Here is a 17828-nt window from a genome sequence, read left to right on the forward strand (position 1 = left end):
AGCCCCGCAGTCAAGGTTCTGTTAAGGCAATATTAACTTAGCAACAGCACAGAGATTAAGTGTGCTAAGGTTATAAATCATTTGGAAAATGGCTCCAAGCTATAAACTTCGTGGGTTTCTCTCAGTTAGGATACACCTATAGTTTTATTACTGCTAATGTAATTCGGCTATCTTGGATCACACCAGCTTGTGTGCACAGTTGCGATCATCATATTAATAACGCCCAAAGTACAGTTCTCAGTGTCACACTTAGACATCTGCACCCAAAATGGCAGTACCACTGCCCTGAACCTCACGGTGAGTTTCTTGGAAAAGCCCTTTTCAACTTCAAATGCTAACCCGTTCTCCTAACCGGCTTCTCCTAACATTTTTATAGCCCTTTATCCCTTGATAATTTATGAAGTGTTTTAACATAGAAGATAGTGTTTTTCATAGAAAAAAGAGACCTCAGTTTTCCTCCAAGCTGACTTTAATCTTAGATTCTCATCTATAAAAGTCGATTAGATGATCTCTGGGGCCCCTACACAGAAGAGACACTTTCCGTTGATAATGTAATTCATCACTGCCGTTATGTGAACACACTTCTTTCTTAAAATAGCTTTTCATGTGTAATGGAATTGCTCCACACATGCAATAATCTCTTTAATTACCATGAATGGCTTCCAGTTCAGCTTTCTACCTGCTCTTTAATCTTGAGCAAGTTATTAACCTCTCCAGAGCCTTAACTTCCTCATTTATTGTTTTCATCTTGACTCCGATTTCTGATGGTGCTTCCAACCTTAGCTGACTATGATTCACTCTCCCCTGACACAGAGTCACATCTGGAAATGACAGTTGTCATCGTGGTTTCACAAGAGAAAAAAAGCCGTAGAGGGTGGGAGCAAGTCACTTGCATTAATACAGGTTGAGGGGAACCTGTGGTTTTCTATTCTTAGTTTACATTCTTTCCACTACCCTAAGCTAACTTGGTGGGATATAAGATGGCATGGCTCTATAACAGAGTATGTTGCGATAGTTTCTGAATCTGCTCAATTCAGAATTATGTCTAATCTAGCTTAAAATCTTCTAAAAGTAGTATTGTTAATGAAATCATTATTTTGTTGAGCAAGTATTGTGCTTCCACAGTGGATTAGATGGTTGGGTGCTGTGGTAGGCAGATGGTGGTTCCAGTGCCATATTCTGTCTTCCCGTGGGTAATGTCTGCCATGGGAGTATGACCAATAAGTACAGCCTCCTATAATACGGACAGAGCCTCTATTGTGAGATTCAAGGACATTTATCTGTTTAAGAGTAAATTATCTTTATTTTATAGAGTTAATTACCTTTAATGACTTTCAAGTTGTTTCCTGCTCTCATGCCTGGTTAGAGAGACATATGGAATGATTTTGTTGCAGAGATAGCTGATTATCTCTTATGTTGTAGAAGTATACTATACCCCAGAGGGATACCCTGGTAGGAATCAAGCAGTACTTCATACACTCTAGTCGTTTATTCACATGATCTCTTTTTATGTAATAACCTTTAACCAGTTGGTATGTTGCCAACAATCTCTGAATGGTGATAAGATCTTGCAATTACCTTGGAGACTTTATTTTTGGGGTGTGTCACAGTAAACAAAGAAGGACATGGGACCAAAATTTTCTCTACTATAAAATCTTAATGAGTTCACGATTTCAAAATTACCTTCTGCATTAGAGAGTACAAAAAGAAGCCAGTGCAATTTCTTCAAGTTTGTTTTATTATCCGGGTATGAAAAAAGTAGGTTGGACCTCCAAAGTTCTCATCCAACTAGAGCCAGCTGGCCAAAACTAAGGTTATGGACATAACCTAAATCCTATATTTTGATTTTGTTTGGGGAAGTCAACTTTTTTGATGAACAATCACTAGTATTAATATGATATGCCATATACCTTTGAAACATATGCTGTTACAGGATTTGAGACTACAGAAAATATTTCCTGATATGACCATGTAACCACCTCGATCAAAAGCATGAGATTATAAAATTACCTGTTTAATCCCTTTGAACTTTAAGAAATCATCAACATTTTAGAGGATGATTTGGATAAGCTATCTTGTATTTAGTGTATTCTCAGAAAATAATATGGAACATGGCTAGATCTTAGCAATTTGGAATTTATTGAATCTTTGGAGAAGTGCTTTTGAACTGTGTATTTTAACGTTGGTGAATTTATCAATCATCAGTTTTAAAGCTATGAGGTAGTTGAGGTAGTTGTAGAAATGACTCACAAAATCACATCTAAATATATTGCAACAAAGCCATCAGTAACTACAGAATGTGAATGATAATGGAAAGAGTCTATAATTTCAAAGTTTGGGATCTGGAGCTAACGTTTTTGGAAATATGTGTCAGAGCCAGCCAGTAGTGGAGAGTCAGATTTCACAGGCGGAGGAATTTCTGTGGTGAGTTACTAATTGTGCTGTTGGGCATGTTCCGTTTCCTTGTTAACTTGTTTGGTCAGTTTGCCCCACTCGCCTTGCTATTTATAACCTATTGCCCCTCTCTCATTGTTCCCTCCTGCTGCTTTGAAACAGCAGTCTACACTTCCTCATTTACCAGTTGGTCCGCAACCCACGTTTCCTGACTTTTGCTCCCACCATTTCTTTGAATCTGTTCATCCTACGGCAGCAATGGCTTCTGCTAAATCCAGTGGACACTTTGTTCATTATCCACTCCATCCCTGTGCTGCAACTGACACTGTTGATTACTCCCTTTTATCTCAGCCTCACTCCTGCTCTGGCTTCCTGCTTTTCCTCCCTTTCAAGCCATTCTTTCTCATTCTTCTTTGCATGGTCTGCCCACCCCGTCAAGTTTTTTTTGTTTTGTTTTGTTTTTTTTAAGGATTCCACTTTTGATCATTGTCTTTTTATACATTCTTCCTGAGCAAACTTACCCTCACCCAAAGCTTCAACTACTCACCCACTGGTAAATCTCAGTTTTATAGTCTCGCTCAGAACTCTTACGGGAGATCTATGTCAGCATTTCAGACTGCCTCCCAGATATTTCTTGTATCATAAGAACCTCAAACTCAACAAGTCTAAAAATGGAACTCATCAACTTCACCCTCTCATTCCAAAATGATTTCTCCTCTTATTGTTCTTATAATGTTGAATGGAGCTACCCGTCATTCAGACCTCAAACTCCAAATCTAGAAATCATCCAGATGGCTTCTCCCAGAGGCTTTATGTTCAACTGGTCACCGGGCCTACTCTCTTCTACCTCCTGAGTGTCTCCTGAATCCTTCCCATGCTCTTTATCACCATGATACTGTCTCATTGTCCTGCACATGACACTTTCCCTCGAGTCACCATGCTTTTGCTTTGTATACATTGTTTCCTTTGCCTACAATCCACTCTTGCTCTCTATCACTTTTCTTTGGAAAGCATCCAATATCATCTCATCTTTAAATATTCAACTCCAATGTTGCTTTTTTTATGATGTGTTCCTTGGTCTCTTCCTCCGTCCTTCCCCAGTCCCACCTCGCACCCCTGTAGAATTAGGCAAGCCTTTATCTCATATTTCCTATCACCTTGCAGACTTGCCTTGAGCATTTCCCACATTGCCTGTCCATTCATTTATCAACCTCACTCACTCACTTTGTCCTTATTAGAAGACCCAGAATTTACAGTCACTCAACAAATGTACACCTGTCCAACACAAAGCATACAGTCTCATGCAGTCATGTGGATAGAGATATAATTTTCTTTTTTTCACCTGTAGCTCAACCTGTGTTCATAGCCAAGCTTCTATTTCCACAGAAGGGTTAAAAATAAAATAATCTTGGGCGCCTTGGTGGCTCAGTTGGTTAAGCGACTGCCTTCGGCTCAGGTCATGATCCTGGAGTCCCAGGATCGAGTCCCACATCGGGCTCCCTGCTCAGCAGGGAGTCTGCTTCTCCCTCTGACCCTCCTCCCTCTCATGCTCTCTGTCTCTCATTGTCTCTCTCGCAAATAAATAAAATCTTAAAAAAAAAAAATTAAAAAAAAAAAAAAATAAAATAATCTTGCCCTATTAAGGTGAACCTTGTTTATCATGAAAGCAAATCAAACTTATCACACCCATCCCCTTTTCCATCCCTCAGGTATAGGGGATGTGTGTATGTGATATTATGGCCTGAGGATGGGGGACCGGGTTGAGAATGGAAGTGAGTCTGGTTTGCATAGTTTAGCCCTCACTCCTCTCTAACATTCACTGAGGCCTTGCCGTTTCATTAATTCTTGAGCTTTGAGCTTTGAACTTTGGCCTCTGTCCCAAGACTTTTGCTGGAAAATATTCATGGCCTTACTTTGGTCTTTTGATATGCCCACCCTTTCTGGTTCTGTCAGCCATTATAGTAGCCTCTCTGGAATTCTGCCTTATTTTTCCCGTACCACATGCTGTTGTGGGGACACTGTACCCACATTGTACCAGTGCCCATCGGTCCGACTGCATGGACACTGCCCACTGTTGTTTCTAACTAATGTTCAGGGTCATGGATGAATATATGACAAATGTGTTGGAGGGGAATGTACTGAGCTCTTCTCAGAGATTCATTGCATCTGATCGAGTTTCCTAGTTCTCTTGTAATCCCCATACTTTTCTCTTCCTGGACCTGACCAACCAGTCTTATACCATTTCACAGTGTTGCCTACTGTGTGGTTCCTGCAATACACTTTAGTCCCTAAAGCCGAGACTCTTGATTCTTGATATGTAAAACCAATTTTCTGTAAATTGCTGCATTCTCACTCCTTCCCTCAGAAAACTTTACTCTCACAAAATCAAGGTTCTTTTAAATTAAACCTATGTTGGCTTTTGGAATTTTGTCTCTGCTATGACTTAAACTGTTTATTTTAGAACAAAAAACTAGGGGCACCTGGGTGGCTCAGTCGTTGGGCATCTGCCTTCAGCTCGGGTCATGGTCCTAGGGTCCTGGGATTGAGCCCCAGATCGGGCTCCCTGCTCGGCCAGGAGTCTGCTTCTCCTTCTCCCACTCCCCCTGCTTGTGTTCCCTCTCTCGCTGTGTCTCTCTCTGTCAAATAAATGAAATCTTTAAAAAAAAAAAAAAAGAACAAAAAACTGAGCAAAGTCTTCTTTGTTCTGGCTAAATTTGTCCTTATCTGAAAGTAATCCATTCCACTAGTTTTATAAGGAGAAAGCCTTGAGGCAACAAGAAAAGATAATGGGAAAAATAAACCTAATGTTAAATCTCTAAAATTTACCCTTCAACAAAAGTAGGGATGAATGGTATTTATTGTGCACTTGGTGTGTGCTGGGTGCTGGAGTATAAAGATGGAAACCAAATAGTCTTTGACCTCCAGGTGCTGTCAGATGGTGAGAGGCACAGACAGCTACACAGCTGGGAGTATGACGAGGTAGAAGGTAGGAAGGGCTGGAATGGAGACACAGACACATTACAATTAGAGAATAGATGAGGGACTAGGAAAGACAACTCCCAAGGTATTAGGATTTATGTTTTCATTCTCACAGTTTCACATTAGAATCATTAGGAAGAAGTTTTTAAAATATTGATGCATGTGTGATATGACCCCTGAAGATTCTGATTTTAAAGTTTTGGGATGGGACTTCGGGGTAAGTACTTTTTAGGCCCTACCCCAGGTCATTTTATTATACAGTTAACACTGAGAACCATTTCAATATGGGAAATGTCTAAAGGTGCAGGAAAATTCAGGGTTACATATCTGAAAAGAATAGTAGATCAGTTAAAAATAGTTGAGTCACCAACTTATGTGGCTGACAGAAATTATTTTTGATGAAATGTGACTATAAAACTTCTTTGATTTGCCAAATACTCTGAAGAGTATAGAGAACATAATTTTACCAACTCTCATTATTGCTATGTGATATATAGCAATCCAAAAGCTGTCACCTGGTCCCAGTAAGTGACATCACTACCAGCAGCCAAGCTAAAGGGGTCCAAGTCATTTCCACTTCTCCTTGTCCTCCAGTTTACATCCAAAGGACATTGTTGACCAATCCTGGAGGCTTTAACCTTCTAGCTATCCCTTGATTCCTCTCTTTTCCATAGCCACTGCTCTGCCCTAGTTCACATGCAATCCCTTCCTTTCTGGTCACCGAGCCTTCAGTGGCCATGCATACCCATTCCATTCATCTCCCATTCCTCAATCAGAGGTGTTTTTAAAAATACATGTATGTGTCATTGAATGGTATTGAGTTGGCTTGGCTTTGGACAACAACAAGATAGGATGTAAATAAACACCCATTCATCCAAAAACTAAAAAAAAAAGTCATGGTTTAAAGTTTAAAAATAGAAAAAGTTAGATTCCTGGAGGTATCTCACAAGTCAGTATGGTGTTTAAGTTATGCTTAGACTAGAGCCTCAGGCAGAGAGGATATCTGAATGAACTTTTATATTTTGTTAACTAGATCTAAGGGAAAAGTAAGCGCAGTAAAAATAAAGCCAGTAGAGACAAGGGAGAGCAAGGGGTCTGGCCACCCTTCTCCTTTTATAAAATTGTAGATGTATTTAGAATAAATAACTTAGCAAAGGACAAAAGAGTAACAAGGCTATGCTGAATTCTTTGCACATGTTATGAGTCAACATCACATGGGCTGGTCTGGGCGCTCCTTTAAACTCAGCTTCTGAAATCTTGCTTCCCTTCAAGGGCATCGTTGAGCATTGTTTTATTTCTCCTCTTATTTCCTGCCCCCAAATGAGGTTTGGCTGCACTTTGATGTTTTTACTTGTTAACTCTGACCACATGGTTTAAAGGAAATTTTAGAAACCTCTAGTCTATCCCCAGTACGGTTGTTTCCATGAATATCACTCACTCACTATTATTTCTTGTTATTGGTGGTCCAAACAAATTGCCCATAACAGATTTGTCTTTACTCCCTTATTTACTTTTCCAGCTATCCAGAGTAATTTTGTTTTCCTTTAATAGTTTGTATATTGAGAGTTAATTATAATTTGACACACTCCAGCACAGGGTGTTCATGGGCAATATGTATATCAACAGATTTTGGCCAAAATTTAAGTGCATTTCAGTCTGAATTGAATGGATCCTTTCATATTGACAGGGGGCTTTATGTCCCTTCCCCCAAAGAAGTATAACACTTAGTGTTGAATTGTTAAATTCTTTAGAATCTTAGACGGTAAATAGTTGCCTCGGAAACCATGTTTGCTTTATCATTTTCAGTGTCTCATCTGCTTAAATCACCTTTACAAAAGAATTTTTATCTAAATCCCATCAAAGTATTATAAATAAAACAATTTAAATTATGAAAACTTTTTGTTGTAATAATAGTATGAACCTGTTACATCAATTTGGGCATTTTTTTAGCTCTGTGTAGCATTCTTGGGTTTTTTTAGCTCACTCTCTCCAAAAAACAGGGTAAGTTGAATTATAGGAACGTTTTTCAAGCACGGGGCCAATTGAGCACAGAGTTTCCTTGTGCACAGAGCAGAGAAGTGGTCTTGCCCAACTACCTCTGAATAGAGTAAGTGTTGGTAGTGCAGCTTATTAATAGTACTATACACATTTATTTAGCACAGTAGAGCTTTGTTAAAATGAGATGTCCTAACCACATCATCCATCCATGATAGAATTTAAATTGCTCAAATTTAATGAATTGCTAAAATTCTGTTTAAAATCTAAACAAATTTTCTGTTTAAAATCTAAAGCATGTTTTAACTGTGTTGCTGCCGTGATTGAATGAAATATATTTGCAGAAAAACTTAAGTCGCATTGAAAGAAAAGGGTTTTTTAAATAGAACTCCTTAAACAATTCTGGCTTTTGGCAATTTATAATTAAAGTCCATATTTTATTGTATTTCTTGTCTGAATTCACCACTAAAAATTAAGTCTAGGAAATAAGATGATATGTCACTTTTATAGAAATAGTAGCACAAAATTAAGTGAAAATAATAAAAGAGTAAGCATAACACAAAGCATTCATTTTCATGCCCAATAAGAAATTTTCTGTAACACTTTCTTTAGTGATTGGGTCATCTTTGAGTTAAAAAGGAAAATTTTACTTTTAACAGTTTTATTGTTTTCATGAGCATTTCCTGGATATGTTTTTTGCTATTTTAAAATTTTTTTATTGAAGTGTTGCTGACATACCATGTTATATTAGTCTCAGGTGTACAACATAGTGATTTGACAACTCTGTACACTACACAGCGTTCACCACGATAAGTGTAGGTACCCTCTGTCACCATACAATGTTACTGCAATATTATTGACTATATTCCCTATGCTGTGCTTTTCATTCCTGTGATTTATTTATAACTGGAAGTTTGTACCTCTGAATTCCCTTCACCTATTTCACCCATCCCTCTGCCCTCTGGCAACCACTAATTTGTTCTCTGTATTTATGGTAATATTTCTGGGTTTTGTGTGTTTTATTTTTTAGATTCCACATTTAAGTGAAATCTTATGATATTTGCCTTTTCATTTTGTTGATAGTTTCCTTTGCTGTGCAGAAGCTTTTTAGTTTGATGTAGTCCCAATTGTTCATTTTTGCTTTTTTTTCCCCTTGCCTGAAGAGACATATCCAGAAAAATGTTGCTAAGGCTGATGTCCAAGAGATTACCGCCTGTGATTTCCTTTAGGAATATAATGGTTTCAGGTCTTACATATAGGTCTTTGATCTATTTTGAGTGCAGTTTTGTGTATGGCGTAAGAAAGTAGTCCAGTTTTACTCTTTCGCATGCAGCTGTCCAGTTTTCCCAACACGTTGAAGAGACTGTCTTTTCCCCAATGCATATTCTTGCCCTTTTGTCATAGACTAATAGACTGTGTAAGCATGGGTTTATTTCTGGGCTCTCTGTTCTGTTCTATGTGTCTATTTTTGCACCTGCACCATGCTATTTTGATTACTGTAGCTTTGTAGTAAATCTTGAAATCATGGATTATGATACCTCCAGCTTTGTTCTTTTTGCTATTTTAAAAGTATAAACTGAGGTCTGTCAGTAATGGTGAAGAATATTTTCTACAACTGAATTTACCTGTGAGCTGATACTGCACATAAAAACTCCCAACCCAAGGTAATGTCATAGAAAATATTTGGGGATCCATGGAATACTGTAAAATTCTACATTAAATAATAATTATGTTAGTCAAATTATTATCTACATTTCTCTTCTAAACACATTTTACCAAGCTTCCATAATGCTCTACAGAAGCTAATAAAATTTAGTGTGATTTTATATAATCTCTTTGAAGTCGATGAGAGGTCACTTATATGGAGAACATAAACATCTGTTGGACAATTATATAAATGCTGAGGAAGTCAGTAGTGAAAGTTGCTAACAAGTAAGAAATCTAGAGATCTAATCTTCTGATCTGCTTCCTATATTTCGCTGTAATGTAAATATTAGAAGTTTGCTTTCTCAGACCCACTGAGAAAAGAATCAGTGGCAAAATCTCATGGAATAAGATAGGGAAGAAATCAGAGCCGAGAGCCCACGTGTATTTAGCAGAGTAGCGTGTTTTGCTGCACTGGGTAATTAGATGTTGCAGATTCTCTGCAAATGCCTGCCAGTTGCACTGTGCTCAAGACCACCAGCAGGGATTCTCAGTTGAATGCTAGAATCATCTGGGGAGTGTTCAAAAAACAGGGCTGCCCAGAACATACCTGAGAGTCCCTAAGGGTAGTGCTCAGTTTTCTGTATTTTTAAAAATCACCTTCCTACGCCACCACCTGATCTTAATGCATGGTGATAGGCATTGACTAATCGTTGGGGACCATTCGTTTTCACTCTTTGTAATTGCTGACCTGGGCATAGTATTCAAATTGATTCCAAATGTGAGTCTCATATTCAGATGCCCAGATGTCGAAAAGAAATGAGAAACAACAGCGGTGCACCATTCTTTTAAAAACAGAAAAGAAATGCCCCTTGATAGATTCTAGAGTGAAAGGAGTTGCAAGGCATAGTCTTTTTTTATTTTACTTCTTATAAAGACTCGAATTGCAAAAATGTGTATTTTATTCTCGAAGAGGAATATGGAATAAGTGCATCAGGAACCTGGGGGTGGGGTGAGGGGTCAGAGAATCTCCCCCAGGTCTGTGTGATTCAAATTTGGGCCCCCAGGTCCTGGAAGAGAGCCCATTTTAGGCAATCGGTAAGCTATTTGTGAATAAAGAAATGACTCTGGGCTGGAAATGTTTTATCATCAGAGAAAAGAGCCATTCTGTCTGTGGATGCCTGGGTGCTCTTTTATTTTGCTGTTGTTAATTGATGTGCTCTTTTAAACATTGCAGACACAAGGTCCTATAGCTGGTAAGTTGCAGCCTGGGTCTGTCTCCTTCACACTTAACCACTGCGCTAACCACCTCTCCAAGACGGACTGCACACAGTTTGTGTGGAACTTGTTTTGAAAGCAAGTGTAGTGCAAATACATTATTAGCATTGGTTGTCTACATGTCAATCTCTCCTTGCTAGCTTTCTCTTATTCTTCTCTCTATCCCCAACGTCTAGCTCATCATAGGCACCTAATATATGTGACATTAAAAAAAAAAAAAGAAAAAAGCTATTAGATAAAAATTGAAGGCTCTCTTTCTACATATACATGCCTCTCTCCATCTGTTAAAACTGTATATCTTTAAAAATCTTTCTTTGCAAACACAGAAACAGCGCTTATGTTTCTGCTTCCACTTAAATGGAACTATACTATTCGTGGCTTTATTTTATTCTTGATGGTATACCTTGAATGATTTTCTGTGTTGGCATTTAAACACTTTTCTCAGGTTTTAGGCATTAAAGAACAGTCTGCAGTCTCCATATAACAACATTTACACAGCCATCGCCCTACTGATGGACATTTGTGGGGTTTTTGTTTTGTTTCTTTGTTTTTGTAAACCACGTTTGAATACCTCTGTAGCATAGAGTCCTAGAAATTGAATTTCCTGATCCTAAAAGCACATGTAATTTTTTGATACGATACCAAACTTCCCTCAGAAAAGGACTGTGTATCAGTTTATACAACCCAAATAGAATGTGATAATGCCCATTCCTACTCCCCCACCAAGACTAGGCACCATTAAATTTTTCTTTCTTTCATTAAAACCACATTTAATGGAGAAAATGATATTTTATTATTTAAATTTTATCTATATCTTCTGAACACTGTACCCAAGTCTAAAATATACAATATTTTAATCTAAATGGCAGCTAATATAATCTACTGATTTTAGAATATATCGAACTGTCATTCTATTTTTATTTTTATAAATCTCTATGTTAAAATACAACTTTGCTATTAAGTATCTGTTTTTTCTCGGTATTATAAATATATATAACTATTATCCTATTATAGAACATTTAATGTCTTCCCAATGCCTCACTAATATAATTATATAGCAATAAAAACCCTTGTACATATGGTTTCTTCCTAATCTTTATGAATAATTTATTAAAATGAATTCCAGGGACGCTTGGGTGGCTCAGTCGGTTAAGCGCCTGCCTTCGGCTCAGGTCATGATCCCGGGTTCCTGGGATCGAGCCCCACGTCCGGCTCCCTGCTCAGCGGAGAGCCTGCTTCTCCCTCTCCCTCTGCCTACTTGTGCTCTCTCTCTGTCAAATAAATAAATAAAATCTTTAAAAAAAAAAAATGAATTCCAGATAGTATTATTACTGGGTCATATGTCTTAATTCTTTTTATGGCTTTTGATAAGATTCATTAAATTGCTTTACAAAAGCATTAGATCAATTTTTATAATCATCAAGAGCACATTACTGTAACAGATTCTTTATTACCTTTCCGAAATATGGTAAAATTATTATTTTAAATTTAGGTAACATACAAGTTTACTTTCGTAAATTGTAATTAGTGGATATACCCAAAGAATGGTGAGATACATACTTATATTTTCCATGTTTAAAAAATGTTTACTTTATGATGCTAACTGAAAACAACAGGATACAGAATGAGGTATAAGTATGTAAAATTATATATACCTCAACAATAGATAACTTTCATTTTTTTTTTAAATATCTTTTTGTTTTTTCCTAATACTAACAGTGAGTATTACAACAGGGCTAAATGCCCTCCATGTATTTCAGGGTCAAAAGATCTGTCCTTTTCTTTTAGGAAATTTACCAATGGTGTGGTTCCTCGTGCAACAAATACGAGCGTCTGAAGGCAAGCCAGGTTGCCATTGGCATTCGGGACAACGAAAGAAAAGGAAGATCTCAACTAATTGTGGTGGAAGAAGGAAGTGAGCCATCAGAGCTCAGAAGGGTATTGTGACTTGTGTTGTTTTTTAAAGGTTTATCACTGTAAGTGGGGTGTGTGTGTGTGTGTGTGTGTGTGTGTGTCTGTTAGTTTTAACAAATTCTCTAATACTGGGCCTAGGCTAAGATTCGGTAAGAGGAAACATCAAGGTTATCTATGTCATGATATAGAGAAAATAGAAGGTCATGACTCTTTTCTTTCACCACTGGTATGACTCTGACTTCATCTTCTGTCGTATAGGCGGACAGATGGGTAACACTTCGACATTGAATATAAGAATATATTTTGGAAGGCAAATAATAGTTTATTCATGTGGGATTCTGAATATATATTTTTTTAATGCCATGATATTCTTCAATTTTAGCATTCATTACTTTATTAAAAGGATGAAATAAAATCTTATTCCATGAGAACAAATATACCAATATTTTAAATATTTCAATCATTTTAAACTAAGAATTCTTGGTAAGACCCTTACGATTTTAGTATAGTTGTTAAATTAATTTGAAAATTATCTCCATGTCTCTTTATACCTTTGTTATTTACTTAACAATGATACCAGCCTTGGACATTTAGTTGTGACCAGTTTTTCCCCTTTAAGAAAACTGCAGCGAGTGCCTCAGTGTATATATTTTATATTTTCCCTTAAGATTATGAGTCAAGGGTGTAATCATATTCAGGTGTCTTGATACATGTGGGTACATTGACTCCCGTATGTTCATTCCACAAAATTTATTGAACTCCTATGGTATATCAGGCCCTAAATGTTTGTACCAATGTTTATTCCCTCATGACTTCGCAGAACCCTGTCAAAATTTACTGCTGTAATAATACCATTCTGAATCTTCCTGCATTTAATAGTAGCAGGTGGTGTCTCTGTGAGTTTTCATTTCTTGGGATAGTACACATTTTCCTCAATGACTTTCGCTATCTGCACTCAAGTTTTTCTAACGACTGTCTCTTATAAACGTGTTTTTAATAATTTTGATTTAGAGTGATTTCATGCATTAGAGTTACTTGATGTAGTGATAGCCTCAATAGCCCAGTGATCAAAAATTATATGGGATAATTTTATTGTCATAATGTCTTTAAACTTTATTTTTTTTGATAACCACCAAACACAGACTTTCATGTTAGTGATGTTTTAGAAATGACTTTTATTCAGTGGGAAAATGTTCATGGTCAAATGCTAAGAGAAAAGGCAGGATATAAAATTTTATATACAATAATATCTTAATATATAAGTTTATATGTAGGAATATAGGTATATATTTGTATATACATATATATCTGGGAGGAAATAGGCTGAAATATTACAATATTACCAATATTGTCTTTGACTCTTGGGATATGGCTCCTTGTTATTTTTTTCTTTATTTGTCCTTGCATTTTCAAAATTTATTATAATAGATGTATATTCTTTTTATTATTATTTTTTATTTTTTCATGTGTTTTCCTTTTATAATCAGGAAAAAAAGGCCAACTAAAAAAAACGAAGTAAAATTAGGGATTAACTCAGTTTCCAATAGTCATAATAACATCACTAATAAATTACACTTTGAAAACTATTCAAAACAATTTCTTGAACTTTTAATATTCTTTCAAGGCCTCTGTTCTAGAGATATAATCACTGTTTAAGTCTTGCAGATTTCATATTTGGAAGTAAAAATCTGTAAATAAGATGTATTTCTAATTGATTGTATGTCTTGTTTCAATAACTATGCTTTGCTAAGAGTGGACCCAGGACTCGTCCTGGTGGAGTAGTGAAGGGGGTGCTCTGTTAACTATCAGACTAGCTTCTCCTCTGTCATCTTGGGTCCCAAATAAGTCCCTTAACCTCTGTTGTCTCTGGTTCCTCATTTGTAAAGTGCAGGGTTAGACAGAGTGGCTTCTATGGTCCCTTTAGTTTCCAATGATCTGTGATCCCACCTTGTCTCTTAAGCAGTTTCTGTGTTTAATTACCAAATCGTCTGAACTCTGTACCAGGAAGTGAAGCCACAGGCTGAGGGCCTAAACTGTGTGTGTATACGTTTGCTTGCTTATTGGATTTCATTTAGAGTTTTGAGGGGAAAAAAGGTTAAGCAGTAAATTAATACATTAATTAATACATTACACTGTGAAAGTTAAAAAGAAAATGCAAACCTGAGTAAAAATATAACTTCAATTTTAAAATATTAGTGATAGGGATAAGGGACATAATCCTTAATGTAAAATGTGATGTTTATGTGTTAGGGGATTTTCATTTTTTGTTTTTTAAAACATTCTAGAAAACACCTACCGTGCTTTCTTTTCAGTGCATTCAATGTATACTGTATTATATTTGACAGCTCTCATTTACACAATGAATTTTCATTTTTCTTTCTTTTAAAAAGCATTTGTTGGGCTCTTTGTTTTCACAAATGTTGTTTTGTAGCCTGATTAAATAATTGTTTAAATAGTTGTTTGATGAATTAATTATGCACCTATAATAAACTAGTTTGACTTTCTAGGCTTAGTATTGTACCCATAGTGATAAAATTCAAAGAGGTCATGAACTTGTTTGGGAAAAAATTACTTTATTTTCACTAACCTCTTAATTAAAATTTTCTCCAGTTGTGAATATATTTGACAAACCAGTAGCATGAGCAGCATCTGTGACTTTTCAGATCACATTATAGTTATTGTAGATAACTTTAAAATATTATTTGTGTTCATCACTTCTTGGTAATTATGATAGCTATTAGACCTGCTGTTCAATAATATTTTATAATGAGTAAATGAAGAAGCTCATATATTACTTTATCACATTTAGAAAATACATTTTGATAGCTATATTCCAATATAATAGGTTTCCATTATAATACTTTGTATCTTATTTTATGCATTTAGAAAGTATTTTTCTTAGAAGGGGCCCATAGGCTTCCGAAGTTATCCCAAGTGGTTAATATTACACGCACACAAAAGGTTTCTTTGTTGAAGACAATGGAATGTCATTTCTTTTTCTGAGACTCTAATGGAACTATTGATATTGCTAGAGAAGGATTCCAAAAATCTAAAACTCTCTCAAAATATCTTTTAAAACTGTCCTTTTAAGTGATTCATTTTTAATAAGACTCTTTTAAAGTTATTTATCTTCAAAAACTTTGAAAGTTTCTATATGAAGGTAAGTAATAACTTAAAATCAAGGACTTGCTGTAACTAAATTGATGTAACTAACTAATAGCTTAAAATATTAACTAATAACTTAGTTGATGTAACTAATAGCTTAAAATCAAGGACTTCATGTAACTAAACCAGGTACATGATGCTATTATCATTACTCCATATTTGCTGCGGAATATTCAGAGTGTGTCTTTCTAACACATCAAAGTGCTCAACACTATAAATAGTGAAAAGTACTTTTTCTGAGACTTTTTTTTTTTAAGAATTCATCTTTATTTCTAGGTATTTCAGCTATCTGTTCATGCTATTATAGTCATACCATTTTAACATGGCTTATCTCTAGGATGATCATAAATTTATCCTTCAAACCAAAGCACTTTGGAGAGTAATAGGGGGGCACTAACCAGACAGGATTAGGAGACAACATGTATTAACAAGACTATCTGGGGAAATAGGGTGTATGTTCAGCCTCTTACCTGTATCGTGAGCACTTTTAAAAACTCATATGCCTAAATATGAAAATTATCCTGTACATGGAACTAACTAAGGCCTGTAACCAAAGTCACATTTTACCCTGTGCGTGTTTTTTCTTCACTGTAAACGTATTTACCAGGAAAAGCTGCACATAAATTATGTAAAGCTTTTTTCTTACTCTTTCTTCTTTTCTTATTTAAAATAAATAATCTGTGAATGTGAAGGAACCTTAAATATGTCACTAACCCTAAGGTTCCAGACTTTCTTCATTGGTCCTATTCATCCTCTAAACATTAGGAGGGAAGCTAAAAAAGTGCCCTGAGGAAAAATTGCTAAAGTCAATAATTTATCTGTTTTATAGACTTCCAGTTTTTTAAAAAGAACATCTGGAGGATATCAACAAGAGAATGCAGAAGGGGCAAGTTTTTTGAAATGATACCAAAAATCAAGTAATTTTTCTAATCCAGAAAGACTCTTTTCAATATAATTTAATGAACTTATGAAGTCTAAAATAATTGTAAATGCTAGTGGCGGAATACTGGCAGTAAAAATATAGGGAGATTGTAAGCAACTGCTATATTGCTGAATTGTTAGCCTTTCTCACTTTTATAAAAATACGAAGGCCCCCTGGAAAGTCATGCACAATCATTGTTTTGGATTCTGGACAAAAAGAAAGGAAATTGGAAGGAAAGTTGGAATATCATGTTACATCTCAGTTAATAAGTGTTTATTGAGCACTGGGTTCGTTCCCAACGAAGCTCAGAAACTGCTTATTTTATCATCTGATTGAGATAAGCAGACACTAGATCAAGACAGAGTCAGAAAGTGGGAGCAGATGGTGAGGATCCGCAAACACCAGAAAGCATAGCTGGGTACCACCATTATTGAAAGGTTTCTCACGATAAAATTCATGTATTTTAGACTGTATGATAATAGCATATAGGCTAGATAAGCCCCCAAAGGATCTCTCAATATAGGATTTGTATTCATCTTATTATAAGTCATAATTGACAGCTTGAAAATAAAATAATCCTTTCAGTCATTCTCTTGGCAAGTTGATTGGATATGTACGACGTGCCCATCTGGATATCTTGTAAGTAAAATCTAGAGTTGAATAGTGCAGATATTTTTTAAATTATTCTTTGAGATGTCTATTTAGGCTACGAGTAAAATTTTAGTCATATTTTCCCAAAGTATTTTGCCAAATAAAATTTATATGTTGGAGCACCTGGGTGGCTCAGTGGGTTAAACGTCTGCCTTCAGCTCAGGTCGTGATCCCAGGGTTCTGGGATGGAGCCCATATCAGGCTCCCTGCTAAGCGGGGGAGCCTGCTTCTCCTTCTCCCTCTGCCCCTCGCCCTGCTTGTGCTCTCTTTTTCTCTCTCTCCCTCAAATAAATAATAAATAAAAATCCTTAATAAAAAAATAAATAAAATAAAATTTATATGTTATCATTGCCGTGCTAAGTTCCTTGAGGGAAGGAAGTAGAAGTACACTGCCTTTATGTCTATGTCACCTTTACAGCTCTCATTGCTCATTCATATTTGGATAATTGATGCAATTAACTGTGAACTATAGGGTACCAGAAACCCATTATATTTGTTTTTCTGTTTTCTAGAGGATAGTAGGACCTCGTAAAAAATCTTTACTATTTTTTAGATAATAGTGTTGGTGAAGATTTAAAAAAAAGCCACACTATTGATGGTTTTAAAATCAACTGTATTTATATAAGAGCAGTTGGTATTTAGATAAGGACAATTCATATATTTTGCTAGTCTTCTGTCTGCAGGCAGATAGTTACAACTAACCTTTTGGAAAGTCGTAACTGAATCTTGGGCTTGTTTATATTTACTGCAATGCTTTCCCACGGATTAGGCTGCATGTACTTCAGGTGAAAGCATGCAGCACAGTAAGAAATAAGTAACTGGGTCTAAAACTTTTCATTCTGTGATAAAATGCATGTTCCTCGGAGCTGTAGTTGGATAGTCTTAT

General features: G+C 36.1%; 1 protein-coding gene across 1 annotated transcript in view; it reads left to right on the forward strand.

Moving 5' to 3' along the window:
• Positions 1 to 17828, forward strand: part of SCIN (scinderin) — a 77366-nt gene that overhangs the window by 14137 nt on the left and 45401 nt on the right. The window contains exon 4 of the mRNA XM_036085205.2: positions 12079 to 12228. Coding sequence (XP_035941098.2) covers positions 12079 to 12228 — 150 coding nt within the window. The remainder of the gene's footprint in view (positions 1 to 12078; positions 12229 to 17828) is intronic.

Source organism: Halichoerus grypus, chromosome 12 (assembly GCF_964656455.1).
Source record: "Halichoerus grypus chromosome 12, mHalGry1.hap1.1, whole genome shotgun sequence".
Taxonomy (NCBI): domain Eukaryota; kingdom Metazoa; phylum Chordata; class Mammalia; order Carnivora; family Phocidae; genus Halichoerus; species Halichoerus grypus.